The sequence below is a fragment of the Cygnus atratus genome, chromosome 3 (assembly GCF_013377495.2).
Source record: "Cygnus atratus isolate AKBS03 ecotype Queensland, Australia chromosome 3, CAtr_DNAZoo_HiC_assembly, whole genome shotgun sequence".
Taxonomy (NCBI): Eukaryota; Metazoa; Chordata; class Aves; order Anseriformes; family Anatidae; genus Cygnus; species Cygnus atratus.
The window spans coordinates 37087296-37107993 of NC_066364.1; the positions used below are offsets into that span (position 1 = coordinate 37087296).

The following is a 20698-nucleotide window of genomic DNA, read 5'->3' on the forward strand; positions in this document are numbered from 1 at the left end:
TGAGGGAGAGAAGTGAGCTTTAGAAGCCCAGAAGCTCTTTCCAAAACCTGTTTGAACTGGCTCCCCTGTTTAGTAATGATACAGTGCGGGAGGCCATGACATGGGAAGCATTGTAGGAAGAGTCAGGCAGTAAGCAGGGCCACAATTACTGGAATGGCTGCATTCCCCTGTGAGGTGGAAAGTCTACCATGAAACCCATGGGTGTGAGCTGCCACAGCTGGACAGATGTAGGGGGCATCTCAGAGAGCCCCTGAGGCTCTGGGTGTTAGCACAGGTCTAACAGCCTGGGATGTAACCAGCTACATCTGCTCACATTCTGGGCCACTAGTCTGCCCAGCTGACCAGGTGCTGTGTCCTCCAGCTTCCCCACATTTGGCTGTGGGTGCATTGGCTGGGGACTGGTGTCTGCAGTGGTCTCCAAGTTGCTCTCTCCAGTACAGATAGACATCTTTTTCTTGCAAACCGGAATGAAGAAAACAGAGGCTGCAGACCCTGGTGCTGCAAACAGGGTCCTGCCACCCAGTCTCACTACCCCTTCGTCTCCCAGTCTTAGTCTTCCACTGGGTTAATTAAAACTCCCTGCCACCTCCACTTAACATCAATTCTAGTCCCAGTTCCCAACGCCCCACAAACACCAGCCTTAACCTTACTTCCCAGTTTCTGTCTGTCACTGAAGCACTTGCCCACTTCTTCCCTTCCTCCTCCTCCTCTTCTTCCTGCCACCTCCTCTTGCTGCAGCCTGTGGGCTTGGGTTATACAAAGGAAGTACAGGAGAACAGAAGAAAAGAAAGCATCTCTCAGTTTGGATTACTCACTTCAAGATGTACCCCAGCCTCTAACAGCATAAATATTACATTGCGAGGAGAGACCTGGTCTGTTTTGGATGGAATGCGCCCAAGGCATGTTTAATTCTTCAAGGAATTTAGTAATTAAATTCTTCAAAATTTTTTTAGTGGGCAACTCAAACTATCATTTTTATAGGCCTGGAAATCGGCCAAATTTGAGTAGATTTTCAGAGAAAATCCAAAAGGCAAATACCTGATGCAATGGCAAACTTCACAGTCCAAAACTGGCTGCTGTCATTGTTTAACTAATGAGCCCCAGAAAAGTTCTTATCATCGTGAAGCAGAATGCACCAAGCATTGGATTTTTCACCCACTAATAGGGAACGTGAGCTGGGTTTAGAGTATCGTGAGACAGGTCATTTTTGCCCTACTGATGATGTGTTGTTGCACTATTAATGTTTCTACCATTTATTTCCCCCTCATTCTTGGAAATGGCTCAATGATTTGGCCTGTCTTATTTTGATTGCAGTTTTCCCCAAAACTAAACCTGAATAAACCTAGCATGGAAAAATGTAGTCCAAATGAAATCTGAAAAGCTATAAGCGATGGAAAATGTGATTTTTAAGGGAACCAGCAGGCAGTCTTAAGAGTAAGTGATACCAATATTTACTCCTTGGTACCTCTGCCATTTATGTGCACCTTAACTAGGACAGGCAGGCTACTACAAGCCTGCACAATGAGCTCTGTATTCCCTGTGTTCGGTGTTACCACTTTGGATTGCTGAGATGTGAGCATGCAATTAAGAAATACTGAAATTCTGCCGTGATGGGATCTGCAGCCTCATGACAGCAGTAGCCAGAAGCCACCCTTCTTTGTGGGGAGGGACACAGAGGAACTACAGGGCTGGGGCTCTCTGTCAGGACTTATCTCTGGGCACCTGTGTAAAGGCTCTGTCGTCCACGCAGTGCAGCACAAGATTCTGTGTGTACTCCTCAGGGCTGGTTTGCCTTTCTCGGGTGCTTATTTGTCTAAGGTATGGCTGTTTCATTCATTCCTTGCTACTGGAGGTTAAATGCTGAATTATCTATACCCCAAGTTTAGAGACATGCATCCTGTTTGAGGGTTGATGCTGTGCTGATGTCTTAGCGATACAGAGGAAATCGAAAAACAACTGCTCTGTTTCCATGACTATCTTTCTAGCCAGGGAGGCAATAAATCTGAAGAAACGCTTAATTGAATGGTACACTGTGAGAGGAGAGATGACACTGCTAGACACTGTGTTACCAGCCAGAGGAGTCAGATCAGGACATTCCAATGATTATCTAATTTCTTCTTCTTTTCTGTCAATAGCTGTTGGGCTAGAGCGGCTTCATTACATTTGGCTGCCTCTCACTTTTTTTTAGAGGTGAGAGGATAAATCCTGCCAGTGCCACACTGCAGCACTGGGAGCTCCAACTGCAGTGAACACCGTGACATTGTGCTGCATTATGCTGAGCGAGCCAGACACTTCTGCTGAGCCCCAGCATTAATGATGTATCAGTGTTTCACTAACTCCCATTCTATTAAAAGAAATGGCAAGATTGGTGTTCTGCACTGATGTCTCTGTTTCTTATCTGCACGGAATTTAAAGTGCCCATAACTCAACAGCAAATGATATTCTTACTTTAAAAAAGATCCCTGTACCCAGTGGCTGATCCCATTACACATTCCTAGCCCCTTAATGCATCGCTTTCCCATACGGATACATTATCCTTTACCATTTGCCAGCATGGGCCTGGGAGTGGAGTGTAAGGGGGGAGGCAAATGAGGAAACCCAACCTGCTGTGTGGGGTCACACCTTGCCACATGCATGTACGTGGAGGGGCCTCAAGCAGGCGTGCATGTGCCACACATCCACGCAAACACAAACGTGTTTATTTTTTCCCAGCAGATACCAGTGACCGCCCTAGCACTCTCATGTGTGCACACTCTCACATGAAATCCCTCATACCCAGTGAGACAGAGGAAGGGGAAGAATCATTTTCTCCAGAAAATTAAATAAAAGCATTTAATACTATTACGCTGCAGTCAAAATCCAGAGAGATGGGGAAAAGAGGGATGGATGTCTCCATGAAAGAAGATGTCTCTTTATTAGCTAAGCAATATTTTTATAACCATTGGTAACATGAATAGGCTGATACACTGGTTAATATATATATATATATATATATATATATTTAGAAGGAGAAATTTGAACTTCTATGTATTTTATTTCTTAGGACCTAATTTGGATCTCATACTATTTACTGAAAAAGATTCCACTTTGTGGAAGTGTCGAACCAAGCCCACCTTCAGGTATGTCAGCAAAATCTAAAATATTGATCAAACTCAAATAATGGTGAGGACAGAGTGGCTGGTAAAACAATCTCTGCTGTTATTTGTTCTTTATAAACTGATGCTTTACTTTCAAATTATAGTAGAAAAAAAATCCAAATAAATAATTTCACAACTAAAAAATGCCTGATGCATTATAAGATACTGCTGCAAAATTTCTAGTAAAGCAATCATAACAGACATACATCTACCTAAGTTATGCACATAAATATCTGATGTAAACATTGTATTTACCAGCAATAATAATAATAATAACAATAATAGCTCAATTTATCAGCTAATAGGCCAAATGTATATAAATGGCATACACATGTATGGTAAATATCTGTATGCAAACAGTAAGCATAAGACTTAGTTTTCAAAACTTAGTCCTAAAGTTCTGTCAAAATTGGAACTATTGAAATGAAGCTAGGTTATGAAATACTCAAGATCAAATGTTGACTGTTAACCTCAGTCCAGTCTCTGTAAGAGAAGGTTTGACCTTATCTTTCTCCCTAAAGAAAGTTCTGACCAGATCAGACACATTTTCTCTCTATATAAACTCGTGTCATACATGCCCATGTTTTACTAATAAGATCTATCACTGCTTTTCAGAGGTTAACATGAAGCCAGCTGAGTGTTCTCTGTCCAGATATTCCCATGTCCAAGTGTGATTAGCACCGTCTTGTCAAATTTAGCTCTAAGCCATTTGTGAACACCTTCTTTGTTTGTAGTAGCACACTCAAACCTGCACAGACCTCTGTGTTTGCTCTTCTGTGTATCCTATTAACAGTGCATTACATTTCAAGATGTCATACTGCGGAAAGCCACAAAAGCACTTTTAATCAATTTAAAGCAAACCAAGGTAATTACTTTTGTTCTGAATACATACTGCTTGGTTTACGTTCTGAGAAAACGAAATCATGTTTTTAGGTCTACTGCTGTAAATCCAGAATGACCATGCAAGAGTTATTTTTATCACATTTGCAATTGTTCAATTATAATTACACAATAAGTTCTATAATAATTAGACTTTGGCTAAATAAAATTGAACCCTGTAAGTTTTCAGGTATGATCTGCTTGGAAAGTGGCAAGTGGAAATAATTAAAAAAAATATATATTCATGGCCTTGAGAGATATTTTCAAAAAGCCGTGAACCAATGGGATACACAAATATTTTTATTATTGCATAAGAGAGTAAATAAAAGCATACAACTCCATTTTTCACTTTTGATTCCATTCTGATATTTACAACACAATGCATTGGATCCTGACTCCTGACTCCTGACTACATTACTAAAGGCAGTTAGTTACACATGTGCAACCAAGAAAAACCTTCAGCTCAGCAATTACACTTCTTTAAAAAGAAAGGAGAACACTGTTTTAATTAGAAGAAGCAAGAATGCATGAGGCGACTGACTCTATCAGACTTCATGTTGAATTCAGAACTGCTATTAAATGTAAAAAAATATGTATATATTCAAGTGTGTTTGTTACTCCCACTTGACCAACTCCTTGTTTGGTTACTGTAGCTCCTGCAAACAATGGTTTCTGCACAATTAAAGTGCAGCTCAGATCGTAGTTTACAAATGCATTGTTACTTTTGCTCTGCGCACAAGCTGAAGAAGAAACAACAAACATGACAAAAAATTAAATCAGTCTTTTATCCTTGTTTTAACATTTTTAGCCTATATTTCAAGGTCTGTTGGAATATGGCATAATATTGGGTTCTTTCTTTCCATGGTGTCAATGATAGTAAGTCATTATTGCAAATACAGACATTTGTATTTCTGTCAATAAACAGGACTGCATTACTAAACTGTAGGGCCAAGAAGAGTCATATAGTGTGAAAATATGCAGAGGGAACAACAGCTGCTAGTCGTTATTTTCTCCTTATCCTTTCAACACCTCTGTGTCAGCTTGTTTTTTAATGGGTAAATCACACTTTCTTCATAGGACATTTTCTCATTTTGGGCAGATACTAAAGAGAATTCTGAAACAACTAAGGGCCATTGGCCAAATACATGTGTTTTTTTGTTGCTTTTACTGCACATGTTGATACCCACTTTTATGCTTTATCAAACAAACAATGCTGACGTTGAGTTCTATTATTCTGTTCTTGCTGCTAATATGACGGATGAGTGGATGTTTCTACTTTTCTTCTTTAGACAACAAACCGTGCCTCCATTCCTTCTTTTCTTGTACAGCCTGTGTTTTATTTCTCAAAAGAGAAATACCAACTACAGAAATTATTGCTCTCACTTCATCTAGGCAAAAGAAGAATCTGCCATCAGACAGCTTTGAAACATCTGTTTTACACTTCACATCTTCTGACAAAGTTTCACAGCAGCCATTTGGAAACAGAAAAAAATTAGATACAATCTTGCTTATGATGAACTTACTGCACTAGCTACCTCCCTCTAGTCTCTGCTTCTCCTAACTGCAGGATGAATATTTACAAGCAGTTTGAGCCTTTTGTTCACTCTTATTTTAGTTAATCTTACTTTAGGCCACAGTGAAAATGAGGTGGGAAAAAATGCAGACATCTACAAACATAACAGTGCAGTAAAATTATTCAGGAAATCTTATTCTTTTAAGCATTTGGCTTAACCCTAAGGTTCTAAGTTGGACTTTTCACTGTGAACTACATTTTCCTTTAATTACTTCTAAAGTTATAATCATTATGAACTTTTCCACGTGGTCAAATGGTATAAACCTCCGAAATGACAGAATACACCCGCTGCTCAAGGTGGAACGGATCACAGCATGCAAAAGCTTAAAAGCCTACACTGTTGCATCTATTTCTTTAATAGCAAGAGGCTGCTTTTCTTCAGAAAGACAATTCAGCCTACATCTGTTTTAGACTTAAAGACCTGAAAACATGCTACTGCCATATTTAATTAATGACTACATTTCCCACAAAACTTCTAATGTGCAGCATTTTTACACAGGTATTGCTAATGCCATTTAGTGAGGTGGATTGTGCTGAAGACACCGTGGAGAAGGCACAAGTCACCTTCTATCTGTGGCTATCCTTAGGCAGTGCTAAGGTGGACACACTCCTTATGGCTAAGCTGAAAAAGGTACAATATTATTCCACAGGGTACAGTGCCTCAGACTGTAGCATGAGCCTTTTAGTGGGCGATAAATTAACGGGGTTTGAAGCTCTCCTTCAGAACTAGGGCAGCTCCATCCCTCCAACCTGCCTGGCTTCCCCAGGGCTGGTACTACTGCTATTTACTAGCTCTTATATATGATCACTACTGTTGCTCACACGCATCAGTGACTGCAATCTTGTAAAGAGAATAAAAAAAAGGCGGGGGGGAGGGGGGGTGAAATAAAAAAGAGAAATAAAAACGAGTTCCCTCGGTACTGGGGAACACGGTACGAGTTTGGCATAAAACCTCGTGCATGTAGCAAGAGCATCTGATGCTGGCAGCCGTATAAAGTGCATATGAAAAAGAATAAAAGAAGGCACGTTTCCTCGGTAAAAATACCCTATAAAAAGCCGCTGTGCTAGCTAAGGATGCTACCTCAGGGGGGACATGCCACGGGGAGTATCGGGAGGTGGCGGGGTAGGAAGCAAGGACCCCTGCAAGTGGCGTTTTCTCCAGCACCCCGGGGTGAAATTCCTCCGTGTCCGAGCACGGGGGACCCTTGGGGACAAAAGATCAGGGTTTTAAGGCCAAGAGGCTGCCCTGGAGGCGGCGGGGCCGGGGCGATAACGCCCGGCGCCCCCTCGCCTCGCCCCTCCCGCCGCCCCCCGTTCCCACAGGGACTCCCCCCGAGGCCGGGCAGCGGCCATGTGTCCTCTGGAGTGTGATTAACACCCCGTCGCCAAATCTCCCCCCCCTCGGGGCCATTTGGGGCATGCACGCGTCCGCGCTCCGCGTTTACACGGCGGCGCCTTTTTGTTGATGGCGCTGGCAGACGAGCCGGGGGAGGTGGGCTCCGCCGCCGCGGGGTATAAAAGCAGCCCAGGGCAGGGTGAGGAGTGGCGAGGCGGTGGCAGGAGCTGTGTGGCGGAGCATGGAGGTCGGCGGGGTGCGCTGCGGCTGCCCCCGGGGCTTCTCGTCCCTCTCTTCCCCTTCGTCCCCACCGCGCTGCCGCCGCCGCCATCACAGCGGCCCGGCCCTCACGGCCCTGCCCTCGCCCCGCAGCCCCGCGCCCTTCTGGAGGCCCTGGCTGCCCGGCCCCGCTGTGGTGAGTGGGGCGGCTCGGCTCGGCTCTGCGGGGAGCCCTGCCGTGCTGCCGGGAGCCGGGGTGGGGTGGCGGGGGCGCCGGGCCGGCCGCGGGGGTGACCTCTGCTCTCTCGTCCCCAGCCTCGCAGCCCCTGCGGGCTGGCGCAAGGCTCCCGCAAGCTGGCGCAGTACGCGCACCCCGTCAGGTAAGTGCCTGCGGACGGGCTGGCAGAGCGCTTCTCCCACCCTTTTTTGTTTGTTTGTTTTTATCCATGGGTAGGCGTTAAGGTAGCTTCTGGGTGACTGGGGCTCTTCTCAGTGCTCTTCTGGCCGGCAGGCCCTTGTGCAGGTTGCCAGCACTTGTGGGTTTGCTTGATCTTCATGCTGTCAGTGTGCTTCTGTGGTGTGGGGCTTAGTCGCTCTGTAAGCTGTCAGGGTTTTGGGAGTTGTTCTGTTGGCTGAAGCACCCTGCTACTCATTTTTGTGCCCAGGGTTACAAAAGGTTGTGTGAGGGATAGTCCCTAGGCTGTCTTGGTGTGCCTGTATCCTCCCAGTGTAGGTGTGGGAGTGAGTGGCAGGAGGAGAGGGTATGAACCAAGCCAGCACTGCCAAGAGAAAAGCTCGTGTAACTGGTGCTTTAATGGTGACAGTAATGATGGTATCTGCACTGTCAGTCTGAGAAAAAATGAATAAAACTTACAGTTGAATCTGTATTCAGAAGCACTAGTGGTTGCTGCAAGGTGCTTTGTGTTATTGCACAGGTAGTTCTTCCAGGTAAGATGCAGCTTTCTCCCAAATCTAGGGTCTCATCTGTCAAATACCGAAGCACAGGCTATTTAAGCAGTTATGCTGGCTGATTTCTGACACCGCTCCTGTGTATGAGTGAATGCTGCTGCAGGGAGCACTGGGAGTGAGATGGTACAAAGCAAGTGTGCTTTGTGCTGCAGAGGAAGCCGTGTTCTGTTAAGCTGCAAGCTAGAAAGCATTTTTGTATTTGCTAGAAAACCCTCTACTTCTCTTCCTTAATGTATTTCTATTTTGAACAGTCTGTAGTCAGCATTTAATTATGTTGCATTGTGCAGTCTTTGAGCTCTGGGGACTTCCATTGTCTATTTCTTGCAGTTACTCCAAATAGTAAGCAAGAAGATATTAGTTGAGTCCTAAGCAAAATGCTGTTAGGAACAGCAGCATATATAAGCTGGAATAATATCACTAGCTGATAGCCCTTATTAGATTTTATTATCAGCACTTTTTATGCTAATTTCTGGATACAGCATGGACTACTTTAAAATCTAGACCCAGGTGGCACCTTCTATAAGAAGTCAGTGGATAATTCTACTTGGACAGATAAGACTCTGTGGGGAAATATCAAGGCCTGGTCCTCTTAGACTTATTCTTTTCACCTCGAGACTTGTTTCAGACCACTGTAAACAACATCCAAGATTGACCACTACTAATTTAATCCAAATATTTGGGGTATCCTGTTTGACACCCATTATATTCCCTAGGAATTGTTCTGATGAGGGCAGTGCTATTTGGATTAGATCCCCATGAATACTGTTAATGAGGTACTGGAGTGGATCCTGGGCTTCAGAATAGTTCTGCTGCAATACTAGTGCTTTAAGGGCATTTTTCTTTCTTCAGATGAAAATACACAATCAAGAGAACACTTTTCTACTTAAATATAAAGATTAGTTTCATGACCGAGCATGTGAGGGGAAAACTCTGTAGCAAAGCTTGTCTGTTAACAGAACTTCACTGCTGTCTCTTGTCTGTCAGCCTCCAAGTAGAACATAATAACAATAAGCAAATTGACCTGTATGCTTGTTCCAGACTATTTTGGCCCAAATCGAGGTGCTATGATTACTTATATCAGGAAGCTGAAGCACTTCTGAAAAACTTTCCAGTTCAAGCTACAATTTCCTTTTATGAAGACTCGGACAGTGAAGATGATGAAGATGACCTGGAACAAGACTCAAGAACAGAATCAGACTGCTGACTGCAAGAAAGGCCAACCAAGGATACTTATAAGATTTAATTTAAGCTTAATATAAAAATGTATTATAGTATTTTTAAAGATAATTTATTTGTATGTAAGTTATTCTTAATAAAATTGGTATGTTTTGTAACTTTATCTGACCCTCTTTCCTTTGTCTTAGTCCCTTCCTGCTTCTAGGCTGGGAGGGTATTGATTAGTATTTTATTTGTTTGAGGTCCAGTATTTTTTAGACTATGAACTTGGACATCAATATTATGAGTGGAGAACTGTGGCTTCTTTTTAAGTGTTCTGGTCTTGTAGCATCCCCAGAACTTGAGGAAATAAGGAAGGCTTTGCTCTGTGCCCCATGTGGAAGCTTGTCAAGGAATCGGATTAAATATTCTAATGCTGTGTTGTTATGAAGGATTTTCTAACATGGAAAAGAAACAGTATAGCTGCTTTTGAGATGCAGAGGGGGTTCCAAATCCTACTTGTTATGGTTATTCAGTTTAGTCTTTATTTTTATGAAGGGGTTTGTCTTAAGTCATTCTTGTTCTCTCATTTAAGCTGTATTGTTACTAAATTGGGTTTATGTGGCAAGAGTGGTAGCAGGAGGGCTGTAGGTGTGGCCTCTGTGAGCAGAGCCCAGTAGCTGCCCCATGTCAGATCAGAGACAGCTCCATAAGGGACCTGCCTCTAGCCAGAGCCAAGCCAGGGAGTGATGCTGGGTGGGCCTCTGGGAGAGCAGATTTAAGGAGGGGGAAGAAACTGTTGTGTGACAGCAGCTGGGAAAGTGAGGAGGGAGAAGCAGCCCTGCAGACCCCAGGGTCAGTGCAGCAGGAGGTGCTCCAGGCAGGCAGCAGCAGTTCCCCTGCAGCCTGTGGAGAGGCCCCTGGTGGAGCAGGCTGTCCCCCTGCAGCCCATGGGTCCCACATGGAGCAGATCTCCACGCTGCAGCCCCCCCGTGGAGGAGCCCCCGGTGGAGCAGGTGGATGTGGCCTGGAGGAGGCTGCGGCCCATGGAGAGCCCCCGCAGGAGCAGGCCCCGGGCCGGAGCTGCAGCCCGTGGAGAGGAGCCCACGCAGGAGCAGGGGCTCTGGGGGGAGCTGCCGCCCGTGGGGGACCCGTGCTGGAGCAGTTTGCTCCTGGGGGATGGACGCCGTGGTATGGAGCCGTGTGGGAGCAGTTCTTGAGGAGCTGCCACAACCCCAAACGCCCGCACCTCGCTGCAGGAACCGAGCCCGTCCCCGCCGCAGCGCTGCCCGCCCCGTCCCGCTAACACCGCCCCGGCCCGGCCCTGCGCCTGCGCCCTGCCGCGGCTCTCCCCGCCCGCCGGGGCTCGCGGGGCCGGGCAGGATGCTGAACGTGCCGCCGGGGGCCTTCCCGGCGCCCAGCTCCCAGCAGCGGGTGGCTGCGGGAGGCCGAGCCAAGGTAGGGAGCGGGGAGCAGGGAGCGGGCTCGGGCACGGCCGGGGCCTCCCCCCGGCGGCACGGCTCGGCTCGGCTCGGCCCCGGGGCTGCGGGCCCAGCGCCGGGCTGGGCCGCGGGGCTGCGAGCTGCCGCCCTGGCGGCCTCCCCTGCCGGTCGGGTCCCCGTTGAGGTTCAGCCCGGCAGGGCTCGTCCTGCCGCCCCCCCTCGGGCTGCTCCGAGCCCTAAAGGAGGAAGGAGAGGTGGTGACAGCGGCCCCGGCTCAGCTGCGTAGCTGGGAAATGCCTCCTGCTTCTCCTTTTAAAGGCTGCCGGTGGTAAAACCCTTCCTGTGCAGCCTTTCCAGGTCACAGCCATTTTCCTCTCTTGAGGAGACATGGCCTTTTCAGCTCGGAATTACTGTGTGTAACTGCTGGTTGTGTTTCTGAGGGCACTTGGTCTCTGTGGGCCTCGCTTGGAAAGCCAGCTCGATAAGTTTGGGACCCAAACTGTTAGACCCACGCAGCATTGCATGACTTGTGCCCGTGCTCTCTTAGCTCTTCTCACTTCTGATCTTCCTGCAGTTTTGTAAGACCACAATTCTTTGTCCTTGTTCTCCACTGTTAGTATTTGGAGCAAAGGGGTGCCCGTTCTCTGATCCTGCTGGAAAGGAAGGTGATAGAAATCCTTAAGGTCTTGTTCTGCCTCTGTCCCTGGTAAGCTAGTAGATCTCTCCCCTACCTTTCTCTGGGTGAGACTTCCAGTTGCTGTAGGGTTTGCATGTAGTCTTCTTGAATGCGGTGGAGGTGAACTTTCCAACATTTTCCTACCTAGCCATGATTTTCAAATGTCCCTTCTTCGTTGCTCATAGGTTTCCAGACCATAACCCAAATGACACTGATAAAACATTTTACCACCGCAGGAAGACTAGGTACCTGAAGTTTGCTTTGGGAAGAGTTGTCTAAACATTTGATGTTTGAGAATTCCCTTGCTTGGGTTATGAGATAGGAAGCTTCCTTAAGCAGCCTTACTGCTGTGTAGGGCTCCAAAATGTCAGTAAAGGTTATGGGTTGCGTTATTTCTTGTTTTTCCCGTCTTCCTTGGGAGCTTAGAAAAGTGCGTTGAATGGCTTTTTCTTCCCTGAGAGCATAATAATATTGGTGCATTTGTTATTTTTCAGGTACCTCTAAAACCAGGAAGGAGCCTTATGGATTGGATTCGATTAACTAAAAGTGGGAAGGACTTGACAGGATTAAAGGGGAGGCTAATTGAAGTGACTGAAGATGAGCTTGCCAAACACAACAAAAAGGAGGACTGCTGGATATGTATAAGAGGTTGGTTGCTCTGATGGTGCGTCTGCATTTTTTGTTTAACCTCTCTGCTGTACTTATAACTAAACGGCAAACAAGCAACAGAACAAGGTGATGCCTCAGGCAACAAAGGTTCATCAAGAATAAGATGCTGAAGATGCTGACTTGTACTTACAGTCTTCAGTCCTGGAGTGTTAATTATCCTTAGCAGCTGAAGATTTTTGCTTTAAAGCATCTAGAGACATAAAAATATATTTAAAAGATGTTTAGATCTGTAGGATGGTCTTTGAGAAATCAGCATATGTAGGCCCATGTACTACTTCAGAACAATTTTAGAAAGGTGAGTGACAATTGCTATACAGAGCAATTGTTGCTTGTATCTGGCATAGCAAGTATCTGTGGTAATTGACAATGCTGTTTGTTATTACTTCTATGAAATTTTAGCTCAAAAGTTGGAATTACTACGTGGTGTACAATGACAATGTGCTAAAGGTGGTTTGGAGCAATAGGCCTGTCTAGAAGAGTATTTTGTGTACTGAAGATGAAGTTCCTAGTTGTCTTTAGAGAAAGTAGGAAAATACTTGCTCTACAGTTTAATCATTTAGAGGCTAAAATGCATTAATATTGCTTTAAATTTGCTATGAGATAACACTTCTATGAAAATAGATTAAGAAGATCAGAATGGCTAATGTGACTGCCTCTAGGAAGAGTGTTTCATGTTACTGCTAACTTCTTTGATCTGATAAGAAGTTTAACATAATGTCATCTCTGAACTCCAGCAAAGTTAAGCTAAGAAGTTCTTTACAAAGGTGACCCTTGTTGTCGGGTCAAAAAGGGGGGTGAGAGTGAAAGTACGAGTAAAATGTCCTTCAGTGCTAGCTTTTCAGCAAAATAATAGCATTGTTAATGCTCCGTGTACTGCTTTTGCACATAATAGCAAAACTATAGTGGGAGGAGAGCTAAAGAAAGCCTCTTAACTGTAAAGGTTTGTTTGTATCCTTTTCAAAAAAAACCACTCATTTACTACTGAGGGCAGAATCATCACTTAAAAATGCCTCAGTTTTGTTTTTAATCTCTTACTCTCCCTAGATTGCATCCCTGAGGCTTCTTTTTACAAGAACTCCATTACACTGCTTCTGTATCTCTCTCTAATTTTTCCCATCTCCGCCTTTTTGTTGTTCTGGAACTACTAAAGAAAATAAAAGCAGCATAACTGAGAATCCTGATAGACTACCTGTAGATTTGATATGAAGACAAGTAGTAAAATAACACCATTGTGGAAAAGCTAAATGAAGTCTTTGCATTGGTGTAGTTAAGCTGTGCTTCTCTAGGAAAGAGCAGAAATTGAGAGGAACATGAAAAAGAAAATCAGGAGCTAACTGTTCAAAAACCAGTAGGTTGTTCATCAGACAGCTGTCATATAGGGTGCAAGTATATATAATGGGATGGCAGGGGGCATAAAAAAAGTGTGAAGGGTATACAAATGAGACTTCTTTTGCTTGTGCAAGTCAGATGGTAAATTGAACGTTTGTCTAATATTCAGGAGTTCCTAACCATTTGGATTTTCCGTAGTGTGTTTTCTTGTGTGCAGTAATCAATGCTGCACACAAGATGGCACAGTGGATACATCCATCAGAAGATCAGGTCTGTAAAATGCAAAAGTCCTTTCTTTGTCCAGGAGGGGTCTTACAAACTAGGATTGTCCCAAGTACGTGTCTCCCCCAAGCCAGTGCTGAATGCCTACCTCTTTCTCTGAAGTAATGTATTTTTTTTTTTTTAATGTGTTACAGACTTATTACGTAAACACTGGTACAGTTCCACTTCTGGTAGCTTCCTGTTTTGATAATGTTGTATTTCTTGAAATATTCTGCTGGGTAGACCTGCGATAGTCCTGCAAGAGCAGCAATGTGTCTGGAGTTAAATCTGTAGTTAAATGTTTACAGCAGCATTCTCCAAGCTCGAATTACTCTGGTTGCATAGCAACACTAATTAGACTTCATTATTTCAGACCTATGAAGCATTTTTTTATCTCACGAGAATTACTAAGTGTAGTACTTGCTTAGAAAGAATGCTGAGTCCTTTTATTGGGGCAGATTTGTTACACGTGTTATCAGCCTTTAATGAGCATAGAGTATGTTTAGTTTTTTATGTTGCTGAATCTGTACAATGGAAGTTTTGCTGCTGATGGTAGCAGTTTTTCTTTGGAGAAGACAGCTTCTTCCCATAGGCATTTTATGCCATAGGTGATGGGTGGCAGGGAAACCACTGTGACAGCACATCAGTGGTAATTTAATTGGAAGGGATAGCAAAAACAATTCTGTGCACTAACTGGCTCAATTTCATGTCTCTGTTTAAATTGGCCTCTGGCTCTCGTACCCCTTAACTAGACTGTAACACCTTCAGGTGTTTGTTTTGTTCAACTCTTAAATGTGCACGTTTTTGCTAGGTGTTCACGGGGATAAGTGGAACGGCACTGTAGAATTGACACCTCTATTTAATAAGATACGTCTTGGGCACTATTAGGTTGTGTAACTTCTGTTTCTGGTTTTGGAAAGCCGTGCTGTTTGTTCTGAAGATGTCTGTTGCTTGACATTACACTGTGTAACATACACAAACCTTTCCACAGGTTTTGAAGCTGGGAGAGTAGTTGCAGTGGTTGTAGAAATGTTACTCATCTTTTTTTGTATTCTGTTTTTTGCAGGACTTGTATATAATGTCACACCATACATGGAATATCATCCTGGTGGCGAGGATGAACTAATGAAAGCAGCAGGAACTGATGGTACAGATCTTTTTGATCAGGTGAGAACAACTGGCAGTAAATGGCACTTGCTCACTAAAAGGTATATTGAAAAAATGCATGTTTTCTGATTCTTTTAGAGCATTCCAGTGGAAATGGTGATTTAAACCTTTTGAAGTCTAAGCGAAGGTAGCGGGTTATTGTTTGGAATTCCACTTACCTGTGCTGAAAGAGGCATGTAATTTAAATTTTGTATCAAAAAACAAAAATGAAAATGTCCCTTTATGCTGTTGAGATTATGCTTCAATTTGACCATTTTATTAAATTTATTTTTTAGCAGAAATAGCAATTAAACTTGCAACAACTTGAGATACTACTTCCTTAATAAATTGCTACATTCATTAACTGCTGTCAGTTGAGAAGCATTTTCTTCTCAGACAACTTTTTTTGACAAATACGTGCAGTATTCTTTTGTCTGCTAACTTGGTTACTGCGTTATCAGCAAACAAAGTACTAAGAAAAAGTGTTGGGACTGCTCCTAACTGATTGTGAACAAATCACAAAATGACAGTTGGTCTCTTCTTTGTTCCCCATTTCTTTAAATGTTTTGAAAAGACTGAAAAGAAAAGGTCTGCAAAATGGGTGTCCTTTCTGTAAGGAATTGCTTGCAAATCTTGTGTTGTAAAAGATGATTCATTGAGTTGGTATTTTTTAGAAACAAACATTATGCTAAAAACCTTGGCTCACAAGTGTTTCCTGAGAAAGTGGGAAAGAGCAGAAAGGAAATTTCCTCTGTTTCTGAGAGGAAATTGTTAGAGCTTTATATTTCTTGCATCACTGTATGTTATGCCTTTACTTAGAAAATGTGCTTAGCAATGAATGTAAATAAAGGAAAGATGAGATGATATTTTTAACTTTGTTATCTTCGGTTAATCCTTTCACAAATGAAGTCTTGGATTTGGGCATAATTCTCTGTTGGTCACAGAGCTGCTCTGGTTTACAGAAATTTGTATTTTTCTCTCGTGCAAGTACATACAGTATGAAATTGTGGCCTGAAATTCTGTAGCTGGAGCACTGTCAAGTATTGTATGGTAATACTCAGAAACAGGAATCTTGGCAGCAGAAATATTACCAGAAACCCATCAAATTGTTACCAAGTTCAGATACATACTTGTACATTTTTGTTAGTGTGTTTTGTCATGAGAGTGGAAAACAGTGGTCGGATCTTTAAAACAACCAGTTCACCTCTTCGTTTCTGGGTCATGTCTTTCCTGTTCTGGAGACATTTCTGTTATCCCTTCTGCTTTAGCATTCTGTGTCTGTCAGATGCTGATTTATTTAAGACTTTGGTTGGTTGCTAGTGTTAAATATCTGAAAAATGTAACTGTTGTTCAAATTATTCATTTCTTTACATTATCTGTGTAAAAGGCAGCTACAAGTTGTGGACTACCTTATCTTGTCTGCTTAGCTTGTCAAGTTTGAAGTTTCTGTTTTTAAATCTTTATGTACCATTTAAATTTGTCATGCTGCATTCCATTTCCTTTTCTCTTCTTGCGGTGTTGTCCTGAATGCCCTATCAGAACTGGCTTTTCTGCCATCCATTTTCTATGGAATTTCTTCAGTTCTGGTCTGTAAAGCTACTGCTTTTTCTTCCCTTTGACTTCCTAAAATAGATAATTTCCCAATAATTCAGTGATTGTCAGACAGAAACAGAAATACACCAACTTCATAGGAGGTGTTGATGTGTCTAAACTACTATGATCTATCTTTGGTTCCCTCATCAGCCTCTTTCCCCATGTTTGTGTCTAAACAAGGCTAGTTTCCTTTGTGGTAAGGACAAGTTCTGTTAATTATATTGCACGCATCATAAAAACACACTTCTGAAATCTTTCTTGCAGCTCAAGGTTGTGATGTTCAGATACTGCAAAACATAACCTGAATAAATTAAACTACTGTCACATTCAGAGTCCTTTTTTTTTTTTTTTTTTGGTTGTTTTTAAGGACATGTTATCTGTAGTAGTGGTGATAAATAAGTACTGAAAATTTGAGAAATTGTTGTCTGGGTAAATAACAGAAAACAAAATAAAACCCTACAAAATGAATGATGTTAGCCACTGTGGAAGAATGGTCTTTGTATTTTAGTACATAGAGCAAGCAACGTAGTAAGAATTACAAATGTTGTGAAAACCAATTTTGTTAATATAGGTTCATCGTTGGGTCAATTATGAATCGATGCTGAAGGAATGTCTTGTTGGGAGAATGGCTTTCAAGCCTATTGCTGCTCCAAAAGGTGAGGGTTTTTAGAATGAAATAATTTCTAATATGCTTCATTCCAAAGTTGTGAATAAAAGTTGTGAGAAATCCTGAATTGTCGTATTTACAAGGATAGTCTGTATTCTGACATAGAGACGAAGGCTGTTGCATGTATTCAGTCTTTTAATAGTATGTGCCTGAAGATGAAACTGTTTTATAAATGAAGACTTTTATACATAATGTACTGCTAATTTTTGTCTATTGTTCTAAGTCATCAGAAAACAGACGTGTGTGTGTGTGTGTATATATATATATAATTTTTTTCTCCCAAGGATTGCTCTTTCTTCTTCAGGTCCTGGGGGGGCAAACTCTCACGTGAAGCCCTCTGATGTGATTTAGAACATCTTGAAATAAAAGTCAGTAATTTCATTCTGGTGATTTCAGCACCAGACATAGGTCTTAAAAGTTGCGTGTGAATACAGTTTATGGACAGTTATCCTTTCCAGAACACTTTACTGAGTCTGCTAGAGTTTGAATTTACTTAGAGAAAAAAATTGCTGATACAACAGACTCTTCTGAGCCAGGACAGCAAGAGATGTAGCATATTGTCCTAAAATGCTGGTGGTGGTTTTGAAAGACTCAAGTGTTTGTTTTGGTTTGTAGGTCACAGTGAAAAATCACAGTATCTTGAAACCAGACCCTGAATGGAGGCCCTTAGCAGATCTGCTCTGAAAGCATGACAGAATTACTGTTTACAACTATTTTTCTCAGATTCTGTGGCATCCTGTAGTTCACAAATTCAGCCATCTCTTTCAGCTCTTCAACTTCTGACAAGGGGCATGATGCACTTGCTCAGCACACAGATCACTTTGCCAAGCAGTTAGGTTGAGTTTGGCTGTTTGTGAAGGTGGGAAGAGGATTTTTACATCTCTGTGTTGCTAGGTAGCTAATGCCATTGTAGAGTTTTTAAGCTGAGTGCTGCAATGTATGGAGACACCTTGACAGTGTAACAGCTTCATAGAGTTGAGGTGTTACGGGGAAGTTACTGCCACTTTGTCAGCTGAGCTAGAAATTTAAAAATAAACCTGACTTTTACTGATCTCCTTAGTCTGACTTTTCTGCAACTGGAGGGAATTTTTGTGACAGCAAGTCAGTAAAGAAATAAACATATCTTTGTTCCTGCCAGCTATGACAGTCCATTTTCTGCTGTTTACTTTTTCTCTGCTTTCTTCTCTAGTAGGACTGCTTTATACACTTTGCTGTAGTAAAACTTGCAAGTTAAAGGTTACCAGCTGTATGGAAGGGGTTTGGTTGCCTGTGTCTCTTTAGGCCTTTTAAGGCTTGAAATGTTTTTTTCGAAGAATACAACTGATTAGCCTGTATTTGCTGAAATTCTTCCTAGCAAAATTCTCAATGTACACTGTGATTTGTGGTGGGTTCTGTATCCTCGTTTACGTGGTGAATTATCAAAAACATGATTGACCAGCTTCACTATCAGACAGTGATGCTTCTTATCTTGTGTCCTTCCAGAAAACTGTATTTGGCAAAGTTTGGGTCTGAAAATAGAAGAACAAAACACAGTTAAGGTGCATATCTTTGCATATAGGATTAAATGAGCCCATATGTATGGAGGGATGAGAGGACTTCAAATAACAGCCTAATTTGCTTTTTCTTCGTGGCAGAGGGTGAGCTTTTGGCATTAGGGCAATCATATGATGAGAGTAAGTCAGATGTAGGTTTGTTGGGGCATTGCTGGAAGATTTGTGATTGTTTAGCTTAGTTTTGTTTCCTGTGTTCTGGATTTTCTTTGGAAGATAGTACAATTATTTATTCACTGAAATTTTTAAGGAAGCTGAAGCTTATTCTTGCGTACACAACTAGCAGGAGATTCTGAAATGCCCCTTCTTTAATCTTACAGAGCAGTGGAGCTGTGCACTGAAATGTGTAGTGTTTGTACTTGCTGAGAAGGCCTGGGCAGTAACTAGAGTAGTAAGCAGGCATGCAAGAGATTTATTATTTCAGTTATCTCCCTTCTCCTTTTATCTTCCGCAACAAAGGACAATAATTCCTTTATCTTCTTTATCTATTCCTCTTCCTCACAGCTTTAAGCTTTTCACCATCATTTTGCTTGCCTTTCCTTCAGAGTACTCAGCTGTAAACATCAGCACAGACGTTGCTTTTGTACCTTTTACTATTGCTGATGTTTCTCACAGACATACGTAAGTATGTGCCTGTATGTAACTTCACTGGTACCATAACTTGGGAGTTGGAATGTGTGTGTTTGTTTGTATTGAGTCAAGGAGATGAGACTGGGAGCTATAGTACGATCCGAGGAAGAGAGAAGTAGGGCTGTGTCTTGGAAATGCCTCTAACAATTGTCCTCAAATCTGCAAATGCCTGTTTCAGTGCAGTGTATTAAAATGTAGTGAAATGAGAGAATACTTCTGAACTCAAACAATTCCCTTTAATCATAAATGAGATTTTGTGACTTGCCTATACTGGCAGAAAGCTTGAAGAGGTGTATAGCAGAATATACAGAGAAATACAACCTAAAACAAAGGCTTTGGGCGAACGCGCCTGTTCATCCCATGGAGTGTTTTCACCTCGCAGTGGTACAATGTGAAAGACTCTGATAAGGGCAATTCTTGATCAGCTCTGAAGTCCTTTTGCAATACTGTATGCTTGGCAGATTGTTCCAGGAACCTTTTATTTATTGCTGTTGTACTGGCATTTTCCCTCTAATACTGGCTGCTGTGATGGAGAACAGTGGGAGAGGCTCAGAAGCCCATAATAAAGGGAGATTAATATAACTCATCTTTTTTGCCTTCATGAAAAGGAGCAGGAAGATCAGATTGGATGCTCCCACTTCCCCAAATCTTGCGAATATAAAAGGGGTCTTTATACTGGGAAAATTTGAGATATACTTACAGATAAGGCAGAAGCGGCTTGGGTACATCCAGAGGACAAGAAGAAAGATAAGTGGTCAAGAGACACTATGCCTTTGCCCTTGAGATGAGCACCATATGTATGAATTGACACTATGTTTTCATCTACTTGGTCTTTATCTGCTTTTTTTCTTCTAGTATTTTTTGTTGTTGTTGTTTGGAGGTCCTTGCAGCATACTGTGGGTATAATGAAAAGTTCAGATGATAACTTGTCAAATAAAGCTGCTTGACAGAATGAGCTTAAAGGAAGATTTTCCTTTTCCTGGGTTTCTGCCAAAGATTGGATTTAGATAGTTGTAGGTCAGATTCAGTGTCTACTATGTGTTGTCTTGAGACAAGTGTCTTTCAAAGTCTGACAGACTTAGCGAGCTTCTTGGCTATCAAGCTTATAATTGCACAAGATAATCTGTGCTGTTTGTTTTGAAGAACCAGAGAAGTTCTTATGTTTCCTACCCTTTAGTGCTGTGCAACTTTTGTCATTTTAAACTTTTTTTTTTTTAATTACACATAATATTTTGGAATGGTAATCAGTGCTGCATTTAATTCTGCTGACTTGATATCTGAAGCATCCTGGTCAATCTTTTAATGTTTTGGAAGATTTATTTGGAGAGCCTTAATTTGACTTATTTTTTTAGTATGATGTGTGCAAGTACTGTGCTGCAACTTCTTACTGTCGTGCTCCTTTTTCTTAATGCTTGTAGACATTTCTTCTATCCTGTCTGAAGAGAAGAAACAGGTTAATGGTAAGTA

The 20698-nt window shown here is 42.4% G+C and overlaps 2 protein-coding genes across 3 annotated transcripts in view; both read left to right on the top strand.

Moving 5' to 3' along the window:
* Nucleotides 1-7017: 7017 nt before the first annotated feature.
* Nucleotides 7018-9446, top strand: RIPPLY2 (ripply transcriptional repressor 2). Its single transcript, XM_035559502.2, has 3 exons — nucleotides 7018-7340; nucleotides 7460-7524; nucleotides 9152-9446. The coding sequence occupies exons 1-3, from the start codon at nucleotides 7167-7169 to the stop codon at nucleotides 9315-9317; spliced, it is 405 nt and encodes a 134-aa protein (XP_035415395.1). The 5' UTR covers nucleotides 7018-7166; the 3' UTR covers nucleotides 9318-9446.
* A 1135-nt stretch (nucleotides 9447-10581) lies between these two features.
* The window catches only part of LOC118254347 (cytochrome b5 reductase 4), a 34605-nt gene continuing 24488 nt past the window's right edge, over nucleotides 10582-20698 (top strand). The window contains exons 1-5 of one of the 2 annotated variants that reach the window (XM_035559524.2): nucleotides 10582-10726; nucleotides 11881-12034; nucleotides 14712-14812; nucleotides 16956-17040; nucleotides 20650-20691. In XM_035559524.2, the coding sequence (XP_035415417.1) occupies nucleotides 10652-10726; nucleotides 11881-12034; nucleotides 14712-14812; nucleotides 16956-17040; nucleotides 20650-20691 (457 nt within the window). In that variant the 5' untranslated portion in view covers nucleotides 10582-10651. The remainder of the gene's footprint in view (nucleotides 10727-11880; nucleotides 12035-14711; nucleotides 14813-16955; nucleotides 17041-20649; nucleotides 20692-20698) is intronic. The other variant, XM_035559525.2, reaches the window with a different exon arrangement.

Excerpts from the sequence above, each read along its gene's own strand:
- RIPPLY2 (XM_035559502.2), top strand. The coding sequence starts at position 7,167 with ATGGAGGTCGGCGGGGTGCGCTGCGGCTGCCCCCGGGGCTTCTCGTCC. Across the intron at positions 7,341-7,459 it reads GGCTGCCCGGCCCCGCTGTG|CCTCGCAGCCCCTGCGGGCT; the intron begins GTGAGTGGGGCG and ends TCTCGTCCCCAG. Across the intron at positions 7,525-9,151 it reads CAGTACGCGCACCCCGTCAG|ACTATTTTGGCCCAAATCGA; the intron begins GTAAGTGCCTGC and ends TGCTTGTTCCAG.